This window comes from Melozone crissalis, unplaced genomic scaffold (genome assembly GCF_028551555.1).
Source record: "Melozone crissalis strain CALT ecotype California unplaced genomic scaffold, PUWL_Pcris_2 ptg000026l_1, whole genome shotgun sequence".
Lineage (NCBI taxonomy): Eukaryota > Metazoa > Chordata > Aves > Passeriformes > Passerellidae > Melozone > Melozone crissalis.
Genome location: NW_026535804.1, coordinates 4123617 through 4147566, shown reverse-complemented (window position 1 = coordinate 4147566; position 23950 = coordinate 4123617). Strand labels below are relative to the sequence as shown.

General features: G+C 45.8%; 1 protein-coding gene across 1 annotated transcript in view; it reads right to left on the bottom strand.

Moving 5' to 3' along the window:
- The window catches only part of MYO15B (myosin XVB), a 43865-nt gene extending 34731 nt beyond the window's left edge, over positions 1–9134 (bottom strand). The window contains exons 1-10 of the mRNA XM_054278576.1: positions 9000–9134; positions 8864–8925; positions 6394–6468; positions 5899–5995; positions 5262–5365; positions 4077–4140; positions 3549–3662; positions 1817–1978; positions 278–336; positions 68–191 (exon numbers count right to left, since the gene is read on the bottom strand). Of these exons, the coding sequence (XP_054134551.1) occupies positions 68–191; positions 278–336; positions 1817–1978; positions 3549–3662; positions 4077–4140; positions 5262–5365; positions 5899–5995; positions 6394–6468; positions 8864–8925; positions 9000–9134 (996 nt within the window). The remainder of the gene's footprint in view (positions 1–67; positions 192–277; positions 337–1816; positions 1979–3548; positions 3663–4076; positions 4141–5261; positions 5366–5898; positions 5996–6393; positions 6469–8863; positions 8926–8999) is intronic.
- Positions 9135–23950: the final 14816 nt, after the last annotated feature.

Below are 23950 nucleotides of genomic sequence, written 5' to 3'. Positions count from 1 at the left end.
ACTGCAAGGCCTTGGTGAGCACATGCCCTCACTGGCCAGGCCACAGCAAAAGAACATGGAAAACAACCTCAAAGCCATGGAGGTCCACAATGCCCACGGCACAGTCAGACTCCCAGGGAGCCAACCACTCATTGATCCTCAGCAGCAGCCACTCGAAGAGCAGGTAGTACAGAGCCTTGGCAATGGAGTCCCTGAGTGGGAGGGGGAGAAGAACCAGTTACTGCAAAGACAGTACCTCTGGGTGCATCTCACCCACCCAGACACCAGCAGGAGTCACCTGGCATCAATGGCTCCTTCTACAGACAGAGGGGTGAAGATCCGATCATAAGATGTAACCTGGATACATAAAGAGACAGAATTTACTCTTATTAGCTCACAAAAACACCTTTTTTATTTTTTTTAAATCCACAAGGAAGTCAGCTCAGTTAATAAATGGATTTTCTTCTATTTGGCTGAGCATTTACCCAGATATCAAAAGAAAAGTTTTTAACATTTAAACCCAGAATTTTGCTGTCAGAGGTGAGAGTAAACTGGCCAAAGTGATAAATTCATGTCAGAAAAGAGCCCTCCTAGATGTGAGCTCTGCCATCTTTACAGAGCTGCCCTGAGGGGCTCAGCCCACCCCAATAATTTCATTCCTGCTGTTACTCCCCAGATTTTGAGCCTTCTAAGTTTAGGACATTGGGCAGGACATGGGATGCTTCAGGAGGAATGGGAAATCTCCAGAAGGGACTCACAGTGACACGGTGAGTGACAGCCCTCTGCAGCAGCTCTGCTGACACACACAACAGACTGGCCACAATCTGAATCTCAGCCCCACTGGCGATGGCTGTGTGTTCAAAGGAGTCTTTCTAAATAACAAAGTGTTCTTTATTATATATGTTATAAATACATATTATAATATTGGCTTTTCACAAATATGAAAATGGATTTTATATGTGTGGTGTTAAAGTAACTTTGTTATAGAGTTTTTATTTCTGTTGTTAATTAAGCTTAGTGAAATAGCTGCTTGTGTTAAAATGCCTGCTTGGATGGGATAACATCCAATGCACACAGGATGAGGACACCTGTACAGATCTGCCACTATCAGCACTCACCCTCTGAAGGCAGTGTGGGCCAGGGCCCAAAACTGAAGCTGATGGTAAAAATGGACTAAAACCACAACCAAGGAATCTGCATGCTCTAATAAGGCAGACCCAAGGAGGGGCCATGTAAAAATATGTCAATTAATTTGGGAAAAAGTTTACTGTGCATAAGGGTCTATGAATATGCAACAGATGATGTAAGGGAAAAGGTATTTAAGGGGTATCTCTGAAGATAACAGGGTGCTCTTGGCTGAGTGCCAGGATGCACCCAGCCTTAATAACCTTTGCTCTGTGGTCCTTGTCTCTTATTGTCATTTATTAGACTTTTGAAATTTTCACAGGAGAGTGAATGTGTTTTTCACATATATTGCTGTACATAAATTATTATCTAAAGTACTACATATTATAGATAGGAACAATGGAGGGGATACAAGGTTCCTTGTGTATTAATATTCTCAACAGCACCTCAGCTGCACAGAGCTGGTCACAGCCTGGGCAGAGCACCAGGTTCATTTTGGCTCCTTAAAAACCCACCCAAGCTCCAGCGACCTTTGGTTGCCTCCCACCTTCTGTCCCTGCCCAGACCAGTCTGGAGCCCAGCACTGAAAGGACAGAAAGGTCCTCAAAGGATGCCATCCTCAGTCAGGAATCATGTCCTCGGTCCCACCACATGGCACAACAGCAATATCCAGCACAAATATCCTGTTCCCAAGCTGCTGGGGTTACTGTACCTCATAGGAGGTAAAGCAGATGTTCCCCAGCTGCAGGATGGCAGCCAGGACAGCCCAGGTGGAGCTCAGCTGATCCTCTGAGAGGCCAATTCCCCCCAGAGCTTGCACCAAGACCAGAAAATCCTGACTGTCCTCCTTCCCCAGGACTTCACACGCTCTGCCCTGAGAGAAAAGGGAGAGATAATTGTGATCAGCCCCTTCAGCCTCAGGCAGGGCTTAAGCCACCATCAGGAATCTTCAGAGAAGTGGTTCCATCTTTTAAAGACTGGAGGAATCTGAAGAGATGAAAGACAGCACTAGCTGAAACTCAGTATTTGTGAGGGGCCAGTGTCTTTACCTGTGGAATTTTGAGATTACGATCTCTCTTACCCACACCTGCCAAGTTTCTGTTGGAATTCTAGTACAAGCTGCCCAGGATGCCGGGGTGGAATTTGACAGGAGAAGTGGTGCCCGAGTGGAGTCCCAAGTAAATCATGGCAGAGCAGCTCCCCCGATGGAACCAGATGGGTTCTGTAAAGCCAGGGAGCCACCCAGGGTTACAGCCTGTCTCATCTCAGCCACGGAGCCCCACCACAACACGGGTTCATCACTGCTCTGCTTCTTTTATCCTCTACAGGGGGGCACTCCTAGCAGCTGCCTGTGACCCTGAAGGTCACAGAAATCCCGGGTCAGGGGTTCTGCAGAACCTGTTTGTGCTCAAGGGCATTCTTGGACCATAGTTCCCAGCTCTCAGCAGATTTTGGTGAGACAAGGATGAGGTCCAAGCAGTCCTTGGGCTTCTTCTTGCCAAAATCCAAGATAGATTTTTTTCAATCTCTGCTAACTCTTGTGCATAATCTGATCTTCCCTTCCTTTCTCTGCAGCAGGCTGGGATATTCCTGTTAATTTTCACCTTGAAGATGATTTTGCTTTACAATGCTTTGCCAGCCAGGTACCATTAATCACCCATTAGGGGCTGGGCCCTTAATTGCCCTCCATCCTAGAGCCATCAATGGTCCATTTCTCGCCCCAAGGCGAGGAGATAGAAATCACTACCGAGGATTCCTCCTGACCACAGCTGCTGTGAGGAATTGGAATTTGCCACCTGGGAAAGCTGACTCACACTGAAATAGGAAAAATTTCTTGCTGTTGTTGTGACCTCCTTGATTATGGAAAACAACCTTAAAATATCTCGAACAAAACAAAAAACACAAAAAAAAAAAAAAAAAAAAGAAGAAGAAAAAAAAGAAAAAAAAGTGTTCCAACATTACGACTTTGTGACTTGATGTAAGTCTGACAAACAAATTCAATTTAAATAATTGCAATCAGCAGTATATTTCAGTGGTTTAAAATCTGCACTCATTGACAATAAAGGCAATAAAGGAAGTGTTTTGCAGAAGATAGAAAGAAATCCTCCCTGCTTTTTGCAGTCCCACAGTAAATAGCAAATGCAAGGAAAGGCAATGAGAAAAGGGGTTTTACACCACACGATGGAGCCATGAGTCTACACAACAACTCCTCATTAAAGCCCGTCCTTTCAGAGTAGAAGGGGCCAGAGAAGTGAGAAAATGATCACCAAAGAGACAAAGATGTTGGTTTTTAGATCAGGGATGAGAAGGAGCAGAGGATGAGAAGGAGCAGAGCTGACTTTCTGCAGGGGGCAGAGTGATTTGGTGCCTCTCTAAGCAAACAGAAGCGATGCCTGGGCCATTTCTCTGTGGCAGCTGCTGCAGAGCACCCTCAGCTTGCTCACCTGGTTCAGGTAGAAGTAGGACTCTGCCTCCTGCAGGTACATCTCCTCTTTCTGCTCCATGGGCAGCCCTGCCAGCAGCTCGTAGAACACGTGGTAATTCCTCTCACCGTGGGCCTGATGGGACACAGCCATGGAGCCGATCCACATCCAGCCCCAAACAGCCCCAGAACACACTCACAGAGCAGGACCAGGGCTCCCACTGACACCATTCCCTCTGGGGGAAGCCCTTTTCACACAGCTCCGATATCTGACCATTCCCACACTCCAGACATTAAGAAAAACTAATTGACGGAAGATTCAACTTCCAGTAATCCCTAATAAGTGGCTTAATTCAACCAGTTTGAGACAGAGAAACCTTCTATTTTATTCAAATAACAGAAGTGACCCCCTGTGCTACATGGAGGTGACATAACTCTTGCTGGTAGAAGAAATGGGAAGCAATTCTCATACTAATTATCACCCCTGTTATTTAACAGTAAATTTAAGATTAAATGTTAATAAGGGAGAGAGGGGGGCCCTGGTCCTCACCTGAAACACCACACGAGACTTCTCCAGCAGGTACTGGGAGATGGATGTTCCCACCACAATGCCACTGAGCAGAAGACAACAGATCCTGTCAGAACCTGGGCACAGCTTTTCTGCAGATTTGTGTCTCTGCAGATAAGAACAATCTTAGGGACATAATCTACATGAATTTCTAAAATATTTCAGCAAATTGTGGGACTTACATGGAAACCAAGCAAGCACAGAATAAGAAGGAAAGTCATAATGTGGGTAGGAATAAAGGTGAATTCCCTTAACAGTGTGAAATAACCATCAGAGTTCCATAAAGTGTCTGCACCTGACCTGTGAGGGTTTGATAAGTGACCTAGAAGAGGAGCTGAACAGCAATAGGACAAAGCTTCCTGCTTGTATGAAATTATTCAGTGAAGATGAAGGCCAACTGTGAATAAATGCAGACCAGACCTTACAGTGCAGAGTGAGTGAATAAGAAAATGACACATGAAGCCCACAGTAGATAAATGTGAAGTGATGGGTACAGACCCAGCTTCACATATAAACAGACAGGCTCAAATTTAACCATTGCTCCTTAGGACTGAGACCTGAGGGTTATGATAGACAGTTCCATGAAAGAATCAGCTCAGGGCTTGGCAACAGTCAGGGAAAATCCCCAAACAAACCACCCAAATCCAGAAGTCAGAAAGGAGGCAGGCTCAAAACAGAAAGGTGTTTTTCACAGAACTGGTTAGACCTGTGGAACACTGGAAGGCTGTTGCAGAAACATCAAGGTTGTATGAGCCCAAGAGGAAACTGGAATATCTCAGGAGACTGAGGAAAACTCCAGAGCTGCTGCAAATGTTCAAGAGCTCAAGGGTTTTTAGGGAAAAGCATTGTTTGTATCTGGGCTGTTCTTGCCTCAGGCAGTGCTTGAGGTCAGTGCTGGGGACACTGCAGGGTATCAGGTGGGCCCTTGGTATAAACCAGTTTAGCCATTCTTATGTTCTCAATTTAACTCATCTTGAGAACCAAGATCTGTTCTTTAGGGAGGAAACACAAAATAAGCAAAATAGGGGTTTAAACTCACCCTCTTCCTACGCTGATGATAGCAAGAGGGAAGGGGAGGGAGGGTTAATGTGAGAGCTCTCAGCACTGCTCCACCTGGTCTCACCCAAACGCCCCTTGGAGGGACCCGAGGGGATTTTCAACACTCACTGTCGCAGGTGGACACTCAGCAGCTTTCCAAAACGGCTGGAGTTGTCATTGAGGACGGTTCTTGCATTTCCAAAACTCTCCAGGATGGGAAGGACATTGCAGGGCTGTAGAGAAAAGAGGAGGGAACACTTCAGTAGCAATCACAGGTTTTAAACTCAAAAGGGCTTATGTACCTGTCATTTTCTAAAGATAAACAAAAAATGGGACTTCACTGATATAATTCTCACAAGGGTAAAAGATGTCTTTTAAAATGTATCCTGTATCATTATCTCTAGCCAGTGGTGAGTTGCTCTGTGAGCTCTTGGCTCTCACTGCTATAATCTTTCACTTCATTTCTGCTCTGTGTTTGTTCTGATTCACCTCCCAGACTGCTAAAAGCTCCCCTTGGCAGCAACCAGCCCTCTGTTCAAACAGACCCAGCACTTTTCACAGCATCAGATCTCCCAGGTATTAAAATACAGAACTACAAATACACCTTGTAGCTCTCCTCGAGTCTTTATGAGAGCTTCACCTTGGACCACAAACCCTCCCAAGTGCAGCCAAAGAAATACCATCAGCAGCAGCCTCCCTGCCCTGGTTTGGCTTCTCCTCCCTGCCCAACCCTCGTGGTCTCTAGCCAAGCTCTCTTGCCTGTTACCTGTCTGATCCTGTGGCTGTCAGATCCCCGGTACAGCATGGTCAGGTATTGCACAATGGCCTTGGCAGCTTCTGTTTTACCTGATCCACTGTGCCCACTGCAGGAGCAAGAGGTGGAGAAGTTGGCATCAAAACAGAGGTACCAGGTCTAGGCACATCAGAGGCCCTGCTGCAGCAAGTCAGAGGGGGTGTGCTGATTTACAGCTGAAAAATTATCACCCTTCCCTTGAAACACTGAGACAACCTGACAAAATGGGCCCACAAAGGGTTCCCCTGGGGAATACCAGACTCCTTCTCTCCCACTCCTCTGAAGTGAAACTAAATTCAAGCTGTTATTTGCACAGAGTGAAATAAATAAAAATCACCTTACTCAGGTTCTGCACAGGCAGCCCTCATGTACAAGCCAGAAGGATCAACTTGCAGGCAGTGAAATGCAGAAGTGGAACTTTTACATAAAGCAATCAAAGGGCCTCCACTAAAGCCCTTCAGTTCCTACCTGATGAGGACACACTGCTCCTGCCCTGACGACTGGGACAGCGTGTAGGCCATCTCTGCTATGGCAAAGATGTGTCTGCATGGACAGAGAGAAACCCCATTGACTGACCCCACACTTCACCCCATGAGTGCAGCACCAACAGGCTCCTCATGAGGGATCTACAGCAGAGATGGGCCAGTGTCCCATCAAAGAAACTTGACCTAAAAATCACAGAATGGTTTGGGTTGGGGGGACCTTAAAGACCATCCCATTCCTCTGCCATGGACAGGGAAAACTGGACCTGATTTTTCCAAGCCCTGTCCAGCCTGGCCTTGGACACGTCCTGGCATGAACTTCAGCTCTGTAGAATTACAGGCCCAAGCAACTACAGCTTTGCCAAATGGGCTGTTCACCTCCTGTGACATTCATCCTGCTCTACCAGAGAACTGGAGGACAATAAAATACTTTCTGGAATAATAAAATACTTTACAAACAGAACAGGGTTTAGAGAGTTGTTTGAGAAAGAAAAACATACGGGGCGCTTTTTGAGAGAGTCCCTTGCTGGTACTCGGTAGCCACATCTTCAGAGTAGATACTGAGGTCTTTGAAAGGATTCACAGAAATCAAAATTTCCCCAATGTAAGTCTAGGATAAAAATAAGAAAGGGGAAAAAAATCTGGTGGCTTCTTAGAATTTTCTGAATAAGGATTGCAGGTGAATGCATATATTAAAACAAATATACAAATTTTCTTTAAAGGAATATTATTAATTCTGACTATACTGCCATCTTATTGAAGACACAGCTTTTCAGTGGTCATTTTCAAATCTCTGTCATGAATAGTTTGGGACAAGTGAGCACTCTGTGGTCATCTTCTCTAGTCACTATCTATTCTCCACATGAAATTACAGGCACAGGTTTGAACACTTGAGCCAGTAAATGGAAAAGAGAACAATTAACCATCCACAACCAGATCTGGACTGCAACACTGTGGAATGTTAGCAGAAACTTTGAGGTTTCTTCTCAAGATCCACAATTTTTAACTCGGAATTTCTCTGCTAAAATAGGAGATTCCCACTAGGAGCAGCTGAGGCTAAAAAGGAGCCCAAGTATGTTCACAGATTGGCACCAAATACCAAAATTACAGAGAAACTCTGGAACTTCCAGATTTTACCCCAAATACTTCATGCTACCTGATTTCAGAGCAAAAGCTGTGTGAGTATAGTTTTTATCATTGTTCCCAGTAACGAGTGAGATACTTGGTGCATTATTAAAGCTTGATGGCACAACATAAATTACTTTCTCTTAAAGCCCATTGTTCAGAGTGAATAAGCACAGAAGAAAACCAAACCAAACCAAACCAAACCTCACTATCCATACATAAATGAGATTGCAATGGAACCTCTTCTTCAAGCACAGCAGGACTGAGCTCTCAGAGACTTCCCTACAAACAGAGGAAAGGAACTTGTCAGCCACAAGCTTCCCTTGCATGTGTTAATATTAAATATTAACCTTTCTGCCCTCCATAAAGGATCATGGAGTCCAACTCTTAACTGAAGGGCCCATATGGGGATTGAAGATTTTGTGGGGAGCTGAGACTAAAACTTTTCACTGCCTTCCTGTGGTTCCAACATCCTCAGGATTAAACAGGTCAGAGAACAGAGCAGTCAAAGCTCAGGATTTCCTCTGTGTGATCCCAGCCCCTTGCAGAGCCTTTACAGGTGTTTATCTCAGCAGGATGGCAGGAGGGGAGGATGGTGAGGAGCAGTGTCAGGGGCTTGTCTTTCAACAACAGCAGTGAACCAAGGGTTTAACAGCTCTTAGAGATGTAGGATGTGAGTTTTTTACAGCTGAAGGCAACAGGAGTCACTAAAGCCAGAGATGCCAATGTCAGCAGGCAAAAAACATAGCAATGTGCTTCTCATCCTGCAAGCTGTCCTTTCCTACCACTCACTTCATACAACAAGAAAGGCATGTTAAATTCCCAATTCTGTCCTTCTGCTACATCACAGAACTCACATCAGCCTCTAAACCTAATTTCCCCTACCCTTTAAGTATTTTGGGGCATTTTTAGAACCCATTTCAGGACTGGGAACCATTTAACAGGAGAGGCAGAGTTCCAGGGATGCAGCTGTGTGTTAACCAGGCTGAGCTGCAGCTCTGGGCTGTGACTGCAGGGGTTCAGTGTGCCCTCCCTGTGTCACAGCCAGGAGCTCCCTCTGCACCTCTGCTCCTCCCCAGTGGTTCAGTGTAGGTCCATGAATTCACTACTAAAATTCAGTCTTTTACTCAGCTTTTCAGCAGAGCATCAGTTACTCAGCTATGATACACATCCAGTCAATTCTATTTTTTTCCACAGAGGAAATTCTCCTATCCAGCTAAGGATCTAGCTAATCTATCTAGCTAATGTGATTTCTATTGTTGAGCCACCTTTGCAGGACAACAAGCAAGCCCTTGTGACCTGAATGAGCTGCAGACACTGAGGACACCTACTCCAGTCTGGTCAGATCTTCAATCTCCTCAACTTCTGCACAGTGCTCTTCACACATGAACACCTGAAATGCACAGAACATGACTGAAAATCAGGGGAAGCTCAGTTCCATTCCAGTACCGGGGACAACACCCGTACCTGTTTCTGCATGAACTCCATCTCCAGCACGCTGTCAGCAATATCATCTGCCTCCCACTGGTCCTTGCAGAGCCTCCCACGGCTGCTGGCCAGCTGGGGCTCCTTGGAGGTGGCCCATTTGCTCAGGTTCTCCATGGTTGGCCGTGGCAGCAGCAGCTCAGAGCTCAGCCAGGCTGCAGGGTCCCATCCCTGCCCCTGCTGCTGGGACCAGTGCACACTGGATGTGGCCATGGATCCTGCAGTCTGGAGGACACCTGGGCCCTCCTTGGTGTCCACCTCCCTGCAATGATCTGAGGTGGGGATTGGCTCCTCCTCTCGGTGTGGGAGGAAGCCCTGCTTGCTGTTTCTGGGGCTTGGATCCATCAGAGCTCTGGGAAGGTCACATTTGAATCTGCAAGCCTGTGGCGCAGGAGGGACAGATTTTCTCTCTGATGGAGATTTCAGTTTCTGTAGGGAATAACCATTGCCAGAGCCCCTGGACAAGGAGTTCTTGGCCTTAACCAAGCTGTGGGCTCTGGGAAACACTACAGCAAACTTGGGATCAGTAGCCCTGCTCTTCTCATCCGAGCACGAAAAGGAACTGGTTCCATGAAGAGGGGAATCACCAGCAGGCAAACCAACGTGTCCCACTTCCTCCACCATTTTGGGATCACCTTTCCCCTCCACTAATGAAGCAGAAGGTTCTCTGTCCCTCGGCTCAGCCCTCTCCAGCTGCCCAGGGAAGGCTTTGCCAGACTGACCAACCCACCCAGCAGTGCTCAGAATCCGGATTGCCATTCTGCTTCTGAATCCAAAAGGTTTGCTGCTCCTCTTCTTCTTCCCAAATTTCTTCAAGAGCCACCTGGAGATACCAATTGCACGTGCCACACTCAGCAGTCGAGCTTTCAGCCTTGCTTTCCTGGCAGGTTTCTGGCCAAGCCAGCTGGTGACTTTTCTAAAGGCAGAGCGGGTGTGCAGGTGCTTGGATCCTTCCCCACCATGCCCAGGTTCTGTTTCAGAAGGTGCCTCTGCAATCACTTCTTCTGCTTTCTCTTTTTTTGCCTTTGTAGACTGGCATGAACTCTGTTTAACTTTTCCAATAACTTTTCCAACTTTCTTCTTCTTTCCATGGAGCTGCTTATCAGATGATTTTTTTGTAATCGTGGAGCAGCTTGAAGTATTTAATCTTTTCTCTCCAAAACTCTGAGCTGTGTTGGGTTCTCTTTGTTTACTGGGAGTTTCAATGGCTTTTGAACAGATGCTTTCAACATTGTTCAGGCCTGAGCTGGTTCCCACAGCCATCTGGGCAGGATTTGGTTTCTGGCTTGGTGGTAGTTTGGTCTCAGCATTTTTATGTTGGTTTTCCAGACTGAGGGGGATTTGGGATTGAGAAGAACATTTCTTTGCAAGCATCAGTGCTGGTAGGTCCTGCCTGCTGCAGTCTGAACTGTCCCTCTGTCCATCTCCACCCCTTTCATTTTGTTCTGGGATCTCACACCTCCCAGGTTTCTCCTTCAATGTCCTCTGCTGCTTGGAGAGGGAGGAGCCATCCCCCAGCTCTCTGCCTTCATCATTCACCCTCTCTTCCTGTTCATATTTGCTAAGGTGAGTGTGGAGTTTTGCTTTCCCAGCAGCTGGGAGTGGTTCTGGTTTGTTTTCTTTTACCTCATCAATGTTTTCTGCAGTGCTGCTGTCAGGATTCATGTGTCCATCCTTTGACACATCTTCAACTCTCTCATTTTCTAGTATATTTTCCTTGTCTATTTCAATACTTTCCCTGTTCTTAACACTCTCAACTTGGAGTCCTGAAGTGCTTAACTGATCATCTGCCTCACTGCTCTCTGCTGGAGCACATTCTGGTTGTCTCAGCATCTTGTCTGGCTTCCTCACCTTCTCCTCTGCTTCCAATCCTGCAAATCCAGTGCCTTCAGCCGCAGATTCAGTTTTTGCACCTGTGGTCACCAGCTCCTTTTCAGGTTCCGTAGATGCTTCCTTGCTTTCATCAGCCAGTTCCTTGCAGCCTTTTCCTTCTCCCACAGGAGGATCTTGGAGCATGAGTTCTTTCTCACTGTTGCCATCTAACTCAGAAGAGCTGCTCCCCTGCTCAGAAGAGCTGCTCCTCTCCTCACTGCAGGAACTGCTGCCCACCACAGCCTCCTTTGGCCCCCTTTTGTGGGTTCCATGGCCTTCACTGCTGGAGTCAGAGCAGGAGTGACCTGAGGTTTCCAGAATATTTTCATCCTCACTCTCAGTGATGGCAATCCTGGTAAGATTTTCAGGTTGCTTTTTCCCAGTCCTCTCACCTTTTTCCTGTGCTGTACTGCCTTGGGATTGAGAACCTGATTTCTGCTCCTTGAAGTCCCGATTCCCTCTGTGCCTTCCCCTGGGGTCCTGTGCCTTTTCTGACAAGCTCTGTTTCTGTAAAAAGCCTTCAGCACCTTGCTCTGTGATTGCCCTCACAGCCCCCAGCTCAGGGCCAGCTCCACCAGCACCAAGTCTCTTTCCACATCTCTTTTTAAAGTTCCTTTTCTTTCTGTTTGTGGTGGCTTTTCCCTCCTTGTCACTGCTGTCCTCACTCTCCTGCCCTGATGTCATTTCCCATTGCTTGCAGGCCTTTCCTTTCTTCCCTTCCAGCCTGGACTCTCTGTGTTTTCTCCCCAGACCAGATTCACTTTTATAATTCCTCCTGCAGGCTCTTTTCCTCCGGAATGACTTCTTGTGGTCATTCTCTTTGTGTTCCTGAGGCCTCCCCAGCCTCTGGATCTTTAGGGGCTCTTCTCCAAGGCTGTCACCTTGTGCAGTGAGTGACTCTTTGCCCTTCCCTTGGCCTCTGCTCTTACCTTCCCTCCTCTTCCCACAGCACATCTTTGAGTTTCCTCCAGAGTTCTGCTCACAATTGAGCTCCTTCTCCTTCCCAGCCTTTTTCTGCCGAGCCTTGGATCGGGCAGGAGGCATTTCCTCAGTGCTCAGGAATATGTGAGGGCTTATCTTGACTCACCTGTGAAGGGAAACATTGTGCATTTTGCTGTGAAATAAGCTACAAAGGGGAGCCAGATGCTCCTGAGCACTAATTTACCTCATTTCTGTGGAGCCAAATAAACATTTACAGAGCCAAACTGACTGCCCTGTGCCAGGTTAATCTCTGGCTTATTTTGTCACAAATCACCATGATTTTCTGCTTTTATTAGAATCATACCATCACAGAATATGATGACCTGGAAGGCACCCACCAGGATCACCCAGGATCATCCTGAGCCTGCACAGGACACCCCAAGAATTCCTCATTAGGCCACATGTCCATGACTTTCTACAGCTGAGAAGGGTTTGGACACACTGTAGCTCAAGACAGAATGATTATTTTATTTCAGTTTCTGCTTCTCTCTTCGTGCTGCAGAAGAGAGGAACACACCCAATGATCAGTATGAAACAAACATCAGAAGCAAACCCTGCTCCAGTGTGTCAGAACATCACCCAGCTGCCCCTGAGTGCCCTGGCATTCCCTGGCACTGTGGGAAATGCTCAGCATCCCAGATGTTCACCCCTTTATCTCTTTATCTTTCCTCTAATCAGATGCATGGAATAAAAGATGTAAAAGTGTCCAAAGGGTGGGATCTTTCAGGCTGATGCAAAATATCACTTCTGCCCTTTCCAGCTCTCCAGACTCTTTATTTTATGAGTCAACCTTGTGCTGCTTCAGGCACCCACTGGGGCCCCTGTGAGTGAGTGAATTGCTGATGGCAGAGCCTGGGTTTGGGTCCCCAGCACCAAACACTGCAAGGAAAGGCTCCAAACCACAGAACAGTAGGAGCACAATGAAAGGAAATGATGGATCAGACAAAGGAAAACTTGGAGGTGAGGGGATGAGGAGAATGGGACTAAGGGAAAAATCTTACAGCAAGGAAACCCATCAGTCTGCAACATCTTCCCAAAGAAAACAGATTAAAAGGCTCCTACTGGGGCTATTTGGGACTATCTGGGAAATTCCATTACCCAGGGATGGGCAGGGAACAAACCAGCACATGGAACAGGGAAATTCCATTATATATTTTGTCCTCTCATCTCTTTCTCTGTTAAAATCTTCTCTCCATTTTCTCCTTTTTCTTTCTCTTTGTTTTTCAGCCAATTCTGTGGATTCTCCACAGGCAGAAGAGAAACTTCAGCCATCACAGATTTACAAATTCTGTCAGTGGGTAACAGAGGATGGAGCAGTCGAGATTTTGTTATTGATTCCTCCTAACTCCACCAAGTGTTACCTTATTTAAAGGCTGAAATCCAGCATCTGGAAGCCTCCAGTCACTTGTTAGACTATTATGGGATGCTGACAATATATTTACCTGTCTGACACTCTGCCCCTGCACCCCAGGGGCCGTGGGTGCAATGTCTGTACACAAGCTACAATCCCAAAAGGGTTTTGGCCAAGGTTTCCTGGAACTTCCATCCACAGACATCTCCCTGCCCCAGGGAAGGGGGAAACCACAGCCAGGATTGCAATTCAGCAAACTTTAAAAGCTTTAAACCTTTACAGCTGCTATAAAATCTGACAAGGAATGAGAGTTTTTAGCACTTAGTACCTCAGCAAAGATGGAAATCCAGCCACTCTCCAAAATATCTTATGACCTGATTGCAGACTGAAAATTGTCCAAGTGTATTTACAAGTTATTAAAATAAATGTTGAAAGAAGGCCATTAAAAAGTGCATTCCAGTACTCTGGGAGCAACTCTGTAAGAAACCACTCAGTGAATCAAAAATTTTGTCTCACCTCAGTCACTCCAAGGAGGGCAGCAAAACCACATTTGAGATTTCCACAGCTCAGCAAGGAGGATGCTCTAACAAAAGCACATTTGGTGTGTGCAGAGCACAGGGGTTTATTGCAAATGTTGGTTCCTTTTCTGTACCACCCATTTTGTGCTGTTCTGCACCACAGAACAATCTGCAATGGGGAAAAACAGCATCTCCCTTTGTCCCAGCTGCAACTCTGATACTGAACCAAAAAGCTGCTGCCCTGAAAGCAGCTGCATACAATTAAGGGTTCCCCAACAATGTGTCCTTAGGGTTCCCTCTAAACTTGCTTTTTTCTGTTCTGGTCTAGAGCTGACTCTGTTGAAACCCTCCTGGACACTCTGCCCAGGGCAGAGTTCATCTCTGAACACCAATTCTCCTCTCTCTGAACAGGACTGGCACACACAGGTGTCTGCTCACCTCATCTCAGCCCCCCCTCCCCACTTAATACCCCAATACTCCTGGCCTAGATCTCTAAATCCCGCAACAAGACTTTTGTTGCTGAGATTAATGGCAGCTGAATTAGACCCTAAATCCTCAGTACAGAATAGTCGTTCATGTTCTGTCCTCCTGGGGGCTTAAAGTTGATTCAGCTTCTCTACAGTGCCAAATGCAGGAGAAAATAATAAATAAAGGTTTGCTTTTATGTGCTACTGCTAGATAGTCATGCGTCTAAAGCCTTCCAAAAACAAAAATGCTGAAATTGTTGGATGAGGAGGAAGGTCAGGAACACTGCCCAAATTTGTCAGGAGCTTGGACACAGGAGTTTGGTTTGACTCACAGTAAACACAGGACCCCAGAGTGAATCTGGGCTAGAAAGTGAAAAACTGGAGTTGACAATTCTTCAGAGACAGGGCTTTAGAGCAGATCTGTTTGTAACACCACTGTTATTACTGGGAATGGGAAGCTGAATCACTGCTTATATAAAGAACTCCTTTGACATCAGACCTGCTCTGATTAACTGCCCTGGCCCATCTGCCTGCTGGGCACACTGCAGCAGGTGAAAGATGCTGCTCATCAGGTTTTCAGCTCCCCTCAACACACCAACTTCAACAAATCACTACAGGAAAAAGAACAATTCCATGGCATTCTCTCTTTTCAGAAGAAATGAGAATAACTCACATCAGAGAAAGGAAATCCTCAGTGCTGTCAGGAATCACAGCACGAACCTACAGATAAAAAGAAGAGCAGAAAGCTCACACTGCTATTTTAAGACCAACAGGGAATTGTCTGTCTTCCCTGAGCACAGTGGATTCTCCCAGCTCATACAGAGGAAAGTACAATCATTAATATTAAAGGAACCTGCCTGGAACTTAATTCTTAAGTTTCTATTTTCATTCACTGTACAAATGGCTCTAACCCCTTCTTTTATCACTCTGCACAGTAATTTTCTGTAACACTGATTCCAGCTAGCTGTCCCTTACCTGGATCACAGGTTCCATCCATGCTATGGTAACATATTCCCCCTCCCATGCCTTGTTCCCATGCAGCCCAGGGTCTGTTCCAGAGTTCCTGCAAGCCTGGGGAGTCTGACAGGGATTCTGGCTGGGCTGTGCCCCAAGAGCAGATAATTACACGTGAATGGAAGGAGAATGCCATCAATAATTCAAGCTTTCTCATGGTATCTTTTGAACTTTTCAACCAGCAATACCAGCAGCTGGCTTGCAGAGTTTGGGATAAAAGAAGAGGTGGGGTTTCACCCAGGTCAGGGTCAGGTGTGTATGATTAGGTGCACCCCCAAAGAAAGATTGAAAGGGTCAATTCCAAAACCAAAACACATCCACTGTAATGCAGGAGGCTACCAGACAAGGCACAGTAAAAACTACCTAAAAAAAAAAGCTTAGGCCAGTGAAAAGAATGAAATCATGGGCCCCTTTCTTTTGCAGCCCTGGAGTTTTATTGCAGGGAGCCAAGCACGGATGGCTCAGCCTCTGCTCTCTCTGTGCCAATACCAAGCTCTCTGCTGAAACAGGAAACCAGTTTCCAGCTCAGCACTGAAAAAGACAGCAGAAGTGGCACCATTTTTGCCCTCATTATGCCTAAATCTCAGTCCAAATCAGGCAGAACGACTAAATCTCCTTTCAACTCGAATTTCCAAATAAAGTTGTTCTCCTCTTGCAGACAGGCCGAGGTTACTCACAGCAGTGTTCATGTCCATCAAACTCTGTTTAATTCAGGGATGGTTTTGCCCTGCCTGGGCTGCTCTCAGTAAATCAGGTAACGGAGCAGCGCAAATGCCCAGGGGGAGCCTCCCCTGCTCTCCCCAGGCGCAGAGGGACAGCACAGGGAGACCAGGATTGAACAGCTCTGAGGGTGCCACTGGCTCTGTAAGGTTTCCTTCCTCTTCCCAAAAAGCCTTTCCAGAGGAGCTGGAGATTAAACAAAATGAACTCAGGTCTGGCCAGCCACCAGAACAAGTGACCTGAACACAAAATGTGATAAGATTTTAGATGCTTTGCAGCATTGGTTTGGGTGGGACCTGTTTGTCCACCTCCTTCCAAGAGCCCCTGGCTGTTACGTTCTGTACCTTGAGGACTCCTCCATTAAGAAACAAAGATAAAAACTGGGGGTTGAGCTGGAGAACTCAAGAGTTTTACCTGAGCTTTCTGTCCCTGGATGCTCCACTTCTCTTAGCTCACAAGAATGAGGCTGTAGAGCAACAGTGCAGTTAATTATTTCATCGCTTTCTTTTATTAACTGTCCACAAGTCATTGTGCAGGAAAGAGAAATCTCTCCTGTAAAGCCCAGAATGACTGATGGCGTGTGGAGCATCAATTCCTTAACAAATCTTGGAGAAAAGCCCCAGGGCTCTCAGCTCCAAGCTTCTCATGTGTGTGGCAGGGAGGAGAAGCTACTATGATTTTAAAAAGTTATTAAAGAGTAATAAAACATCAGAATCCCCTTTTCACTGCAAATTCTTAAGTCAATTACATAAAAGAAAAGCTTTTGATGCTATTGCATAAAAGAGACACAAAAAGTAACTCCATTTTTAAAAATTACTAAATCACACCAAAGAAAGAGTTGAAACTGGCTGTGATCGATCAGAGAAATTAAACTTTGCATAAATTCCCAACCTCCTTGTTTGCTAGGTAATAGCTCAGGTAAAGAGATTGGCCAAAGCAATTCTGAAGAACACCTGTTTTGAAGATTAGCACCCTAAAAATATAAATAGGGTCTCCTCTTGGTTTGACTCCGCAGCAAGTAGAATTGACAATCCAGGCAGGACCCTGAAGCCTCTAAGACTTGTTTAAAAATATATATATTTTTATGTATCTCTCCTCATTCCCCCAACCCCCCATTACATTAATATAAAATATCTCCCACTCTTGCTTCCATATCATATGCTGCCTCATATTGACAGCAAATATTCTCCTTTGATCCTGTGCCCCAGGCTACTGAGGGAGAATTCCTGACCTCTCATTCCTGACCTCTGGCTGTTTCAGACTGGGCTCTGCTGCTTTCTTCAGCTATTTTAGGACGAGCCAAAAGGTCTCCAAGGGCCTCTTCCCCAGCCATAACCCGAGGAAGCCAAATAAAATATTCATTGCAAGGAGAAACCAAAACAATTAAGTTACATAGGTTTGAAAACAGCCCCCTTCAATATTTCAGGAGCACTTTGTTGCCCGATTGCCTGCGTTCAGCAGGGCTGGATGGATGATCCAGTTACACTGCAGGCAATGGCCCCAGCCCAGGGTCAGAGAGCCCCAGGGCTGGACCTGAGCTGGGTGAGCTGAAGGACTCTGTGCTAAGACAGGGCTCAGACTTCTCCCTTCTAATCCCCCGAGTGACCTCTGTGGTTGTGTCTGAAAGGAGCAAAACGAGGAGTGTGAGATGCAAAGCTGAGTTTTGTGTCAGGTACAAACAGGCGACGTGTGTAGTTGTGAATGTGAAATGTGTGGACCCCGACAATGGGAGAGCTGTGAATTCTAATAATAACTGAGGAAAATAAAGCATGGAAAAAGGCCTTTGAACCTATCTTTTGTTTGCAATTAACCCTGGTTGATTTAGGAGCATTGGAATTAAAGTTTTAAAGATATTGCTTTTTGCCTGCATTTAATCCATAAAGAGTTCTGCAATAATAAACTTTTGAAGTATTGAAGTATTTGAAGTATTTGAAGTAACCTTTTAGAATATTACTTGTATCCTTGAAACTATAGCTTTGGAATATATATAAAGGAAATATGTTTATCTCATGCCTTATTGAAGCAGAGAAAAACAGCTTGAGAAAGGAAGATGAACATCACCACAAGGGTTTATGGTTTCGACCAAAGGGAAACTGGACCGCCACCATCTGGGGATACTCCTTTGAGATACATCCTGAGAAACTAAGATCACAATGGTGTATAGAATCATGATATAATAATTTGGAAAAAAAATTGCTAATGAGTAAAAAAAATTGGAAATAGAAACAGCTGAGAAAGCTGATGGGCACCCCTATAAATACCTGTAACCATCAATTATCAGTGTGCAGTTGGGGGGAAAACTTCCCCCACTATACCCAGCGCTGTATTGCTCATACTTTACCACATTGAATAATAAATTGATTGCTGCTTGAATATTGGCCCAGTCAAGCTTCTTATTCACAACAGGAGGAAAGGCCAGGCAAGGCTGCACTAAACCCAGCCCTGGTTTGGTAGCACCAGCGAGCTCCTGGAGAGCAGCAGCAGCCAGAACCAGCCCCAGGCTCATCCCACTGCTCGCTGTGCTGCTCTGGGACTCGGGATGGGCTGTTTGCACTTTATTTTCACTGGGCACACCGAGGAACCTGGGTGGCCCCAAATGAGCTGTCCTGGCTCTCCTTCCCTGTTTGTGCATAGCTGGGAACCCTGCGTTTGACAGAGAATTCCTCCGAGTCAGTGAAATCCCCCGGATTTAAACCGGGTTTCAACCCAATTACACATGAAAGCAAGAGGGTTTTTAACAGAGGGGGGTGGGCTGCAGCCCCGGGGCTGCTCTCCCGTGGGAAATGAGTGCTCTGCAGAAAGCAGCTGAGCCCCCAGAGCACAAATCAGAGGCTCAAAGTGGAATGTCAGACTGGGCAGGCTGAAATGATTACACCCAGGTAGCTGAAAATCCCCAGCAGATTCTAATAAGCTTGCAGAGATAAAGGCAGAAGGAACCATGCAGCAGAGGGTGAGGTCTCATGTTACAGCCTCACTGACTCTGTGGGGCCACTCCTTCCTTCCAGCGCATTCCCCAGCTGTTTCCTCTGTTCCAGTGCTGGTGGTCACCTCAGTGCAATTTCATTTTACAGGTAAGCTGAGCTTCCTCATGCTGAGCTTCCTCCTGACTGAGAGGCCTGCCTGCCTGGAATTGCCCTGGCTGGTTATTCCCTTATCCCAGATCATAAGGCATTAGTTAGTTAAAAATTAAATTTAAAAGCACCCATGTGCACCCAGAGAAGAAAGGGAGCAGGAACACAGGAGGGCAGGACAGACCTTGGCCACAGAGGTGAAACTCTCTGGAGCTCCTGAGCTCTGCCAGGGGGAGGGTACAGGAAAGTCACTGTTCCTGGAAGAAAGTTTGGTTTGGAAACTTGGCCAGAGGCTCTGTTAAAAGCACATTATCCTATGGTGGAAGTTTGTTAACTTTCATGAGATGTTGGGCCACTCACGTTTTTTATGCCCTGTGATATTGTCTTTACAGTTTTGGGGCACAGGCACTGTTATTATGCTGTTACTGAAGATCTGAAACAAACTGGGAGTTGTTTGCTGAGCCAGGCATTTGAAGACACTCAAAGACTCTTCTCAAGGTGATTGCTTCCAAAACTTGACATTTATTTTATAGGATGAACAAACATTTTCTCTCGTTTAATATTAACTACCCTGTATCATATGCTGTGTTCCACCGCAGATATTTAACTGCCTTGATCTTCTGTAGATAAATCCTTCTTCATTTTATGAGAGGTCTCACCTCTCCCTGTGCACGGGAGAGATCCTCACATAAATCTCTCTCACCAGATATCACTGTGACAAGGAAATAGTTCATAGAATTTGAGCCACTTCCATGCAGGACACATTCCAATGGAAAACTCTTTCTCTGCATAAGCAGATGCAGAACAAGCACTTCAGTGAGCAAGTTCACCTGCAGAACCAAGCCTGGTCAGTCTTCAGTCTTCTGAAACAGAAAGTGATCACAGCTACTTTCTGTTCCTTCTCCTCAAAGAAAATCTACCAGGTTAATGGTACCTGCATCCCATGTTATTAATTAATGAGGCACATGGAGTTCTGATACATCAATTCATGCCTGTGAATTGAGTTACTGAGAAATGGGCACTTTTCTTGTGCACTAAAAATTACTAGTTGAAGATCTTACCCTCAAACAGGATTTTTTAGTGGTTTAAACAAACCTCTAAGGACGAGATGAATGGGCAGAGAACTGTCAGGAGGAATCTGCCTGTGCAACATCAGCTAACAGAGATGAATTGGAGCAGGAGTGGTTTCTGTCCAATCCAAGGCCTGAGGCTTTCAAAGGGCAAAGCGCTTCAGAGAGATGACATGATATTATTTCACTTTGAAATTCTCATATATCACTTACCAATTTCAAACCAGGGTGTTTTAGGATGGACCCTGGATGCTGCACAACAGGAATCCCAGTGCCTGGACTGACACTGCTCTCAGCAAAGAGCTTCAGGAGCATTTAGGGCTGAGGAATTGCCGCCTGCTCTGGAGCTTCAGTAATTTAAGTATAAAATTAAATCAGCCTTTTTAAAATGTTAAATCCATAGTAACTATCCCCTAATGCTTAAATTTTATTATTTCCATGAACTGTGCTTCATGGATCTATCTTGACAGAGCTGAATTTCCTTGAGATGGATTTTTTTTCACATCCTCATTACTGTTAATTTACATTTAAAGCGTCTTCCTGTAATGAAAGTACAGGCAAATATCACCAGCTCTGAACTGTGAGCAAACTGACAAGATCACAGGTAATCAAACTGATTAAGGACTCTGATACCTCCTTTGGTCACAGCCTGCATGTCATCTGCTCTTATCTGTGTCACAATAAAGTCAGCAGGATGTTTGTCTACAGAACAATCCCACCCTTGAAAAACACCTCTCCCAAATTCCCTTCCTGTGGCTAACTTGCAGTTTGGAATAAAGCTCCCCCAGCCATAGCTGAGGCCACTTTTTTCTCAATTTACTGTCTAAGAAATAACAGCAAGCCTTCTCTTATCCTGCCATATTCTCTGCTTGCTTGGACTCATACCCCAACAGAGCTTCAGCTGCAATATCTGATTTTTGGGGTGATGTTCAGCAGCTCAGAGATGTCCTTGTGTCACCAATTAGGGTTTTTTAGGAGCTCAGCCTGCTTTTCAAGGGCTCAACAATCTGATTCAGGTAAGTTCCCTTTAACGAAGGAGACTGTGAGCAGAATCCAAGCTTCATTTCTTGAAGACCCTGCCCTAAGCATAAGCAGAGGAGATTGCCCTTAAACAAATGAAGAATATGCAGAGTCTGTAGGAATAAGGACACAATGCACAGACTCATCTGGCAGAGGAGCAAACAGGAGGAAGAGATCCTTGTCTTTTGAAGGGCAGGAGTCAGGGCCAGGCTGGGCTCTGCCCCTGGAGACACAACACAGCTCCTTCCAACTCGGGTGGCTCTGCCTGATGCTGTCAGCACATGCTCAGGACCTTCCATCTTTAAGAGGGCTCCCTTGCCAAAAAAACCTTTTAAAATATAACTTAGCTCTGCATACAAGAGCTGTGCCCAAGGAGCTGGAGACATCAGTTTCTACTCATTTAGCTGGGGAAGAGGTGAGCAGAGGGAAGAGCCCCAAAGTACCTTTTTATCTGTTTGCCTTCCTACTGAAGCAGGCCACAAGGGCAAGGAGCCTTTTAGCTCTCCTGTCTTGGTTGTGTTCCCAGCAAGCTCATCCCCGTGGATCAGCCAACATGCATCAAAGGAACAAGAGGCAAGATGGAAATGAGGAGTTTGGCATACATCAGTTCCAAGAAAATCACACCTGGGAGAGGCCATTCCTACCTGAGCAGCAGCTGGGACAAATTCATCAATGCCAGGATGATCTCAAGGACCATCCTGCAGCTACAGCAGCCTTTCCACACAGGGATTTGCAGGGCCTCTGGGAAGCTGCATCTGACCCAGAAAGCTGATCAGACACCCTCATCATCATTATCGTGTTGGAGAAAGAGGCTGAGGAATAACCCAAGCACTTGGGGCTTGTGGCTGTGAGTGCAGGTGCTGAGTTTCCTTCCTGTGACCAAGGGCTTGTGGCAGATATTGAAGGAATTTTTCCACCTTGCTTCCCCCAGGGAATCAGCTACAGCTGCAACACAACCTTGGGCTTTGCTTGAAAGAGATTACAAAGTCTGATGTGGCTTAGCAAGGACTGCTGGGTTTTAGAAGCAATTTTACACTAAAGTCTGTCTCATCTTTCAGCCATACCAATTCCTGCTCCTGTTAAAGGCATGCCAGTCCATGAGGCCACAGAGGCAGCGGTTTGGAGGCTGAATTCAGGGACACAGCCCAGGCATGAAATCCTTTGAGCTGCCACAGACACAAACCATATTCTAAGAAACAGACCAATTAAGCTGTAAAAAAAAAATCATCCTCTTACTGATCAGACAGGCCTCAGGCTTCAAGACCAAGATGAAAAGTACTTTTCCTTCCAACATTATGTTCTTCTAATAGAACTGTTAGACAAATTCTGCAAATATTCAACTTCTAAACATCTGAGGAAAGCGTGTATTACTATTGAAAAGTAAAAAAAAAAAAAAATAGAGCTCCAGGCCAAGCTTCTCTAGGAGTAGAGAATTTTGGCAGCAAACACACCACCCTATAAAAGAGCTCACGTTACCAGAAAGCATTTGACCTAAAACTCAGGCCACTATAAAACAGCATCCCATATTAGGGACCCAATGTGTACTCAGATGGGGAAAATTTGTTCTTTAGTTGTGATCCAAGACTGTCCCCTGTGCAGAGCAGCAGGTCTGTGGGGGTCAGGGAACGCTGTGCCAGCATTGCTGGAAGGGTTTTTTCAAGTCAGTGTTAACAGCAACTCTGCTCCTGCAGCCAAGGGCCACTGGCCAGTGCCAGAGCCCTGTGAGGCTGCACAAAGCAGGAGAAGGGGGAAGCACTGCCAAGGCCTGACTGGCAATAACCTTAATAAGGGCCAATGAGCCCTCAGAGTGCTTCCAAGCATTAAAGCATTAGCTCTTGGAGAGAGCCAGCAAACTTCTATCAGCTCCCAGACAAGGAGTTCAAGTGAAAAGTAGAGGTAGGCACAGAATTTGAGGGGTTTGGCAGCAGCTGAATCCTCTGATCAGAAGCAGGCCATTATTTTTAGTGTCAGCGGAGGGGCAGGCTAAGAGTAACCACAAGGCTCAGAAGGCAGTTCCTGAAAGGGAGAGATGAAAAGGGTTTTTTTTTTCCCCCTCACTACATTCAAAAGCTGCCTACATTCATTCATTGAAGGCTCCACCCCTCACGACCATCTCATCCCATCACCAATTTTACTTGCTGTTCGTTTTCTGACAGCACAAAAAATACACCCTAATTCTGTCACAAGCCTTTCCATCCCTCCCTGCTCAACTCAGAACACAACTGAAAGCACAATTCATGAGTTCCAGCCTTGCCCTGCTCTGTCCCTTTGCAATTTCTCCTGAATTTTAGGCATAGGAGCTCGAAAAGGATTCTTAATGTCTCTGCCTACAACAAGCCAAGGATCTCATTCCAGTAACTCCTTCAGTTCTAAAGCTCTGCTTGAAAAAAAGAATCTGCCATAGCACATATCCTAAACTACTCAATCCCATTTGTAGTCTGGCTTGTCCTCTGAAGAAAATAAGAAGCCTGGATTTTTTTTTTTTTTTTTTTTTGCTGTAGGTTTTGAATCTAAATGCACTTTAGAGTTTACAAAAAATTGCAGCATTTTTGTGAATCTCTCACTATTCCAGTGGACCTACTGGAGTTCTCAAGTTATGTGGGTGAAAACAGGGAGAAAATAATAAATTGCTTCTGCCCTTTCTGAGTAAGACTGTCACATCTCTTCCCCCAAGCCTGCCAACAAATAAATACTCAGAAAAGGCTTTAGAATGGGTCCATCTGTGAGGAGCAGAGAGAAGCAGCTGGGTGCACCAGGATGATGCACATGCACACGGTCACAGCAGCTCAGAAGCTGCTGATTAAACCATAATTTCCTGTAAATTTGCAGCATCAATGCCTGGCACGAGA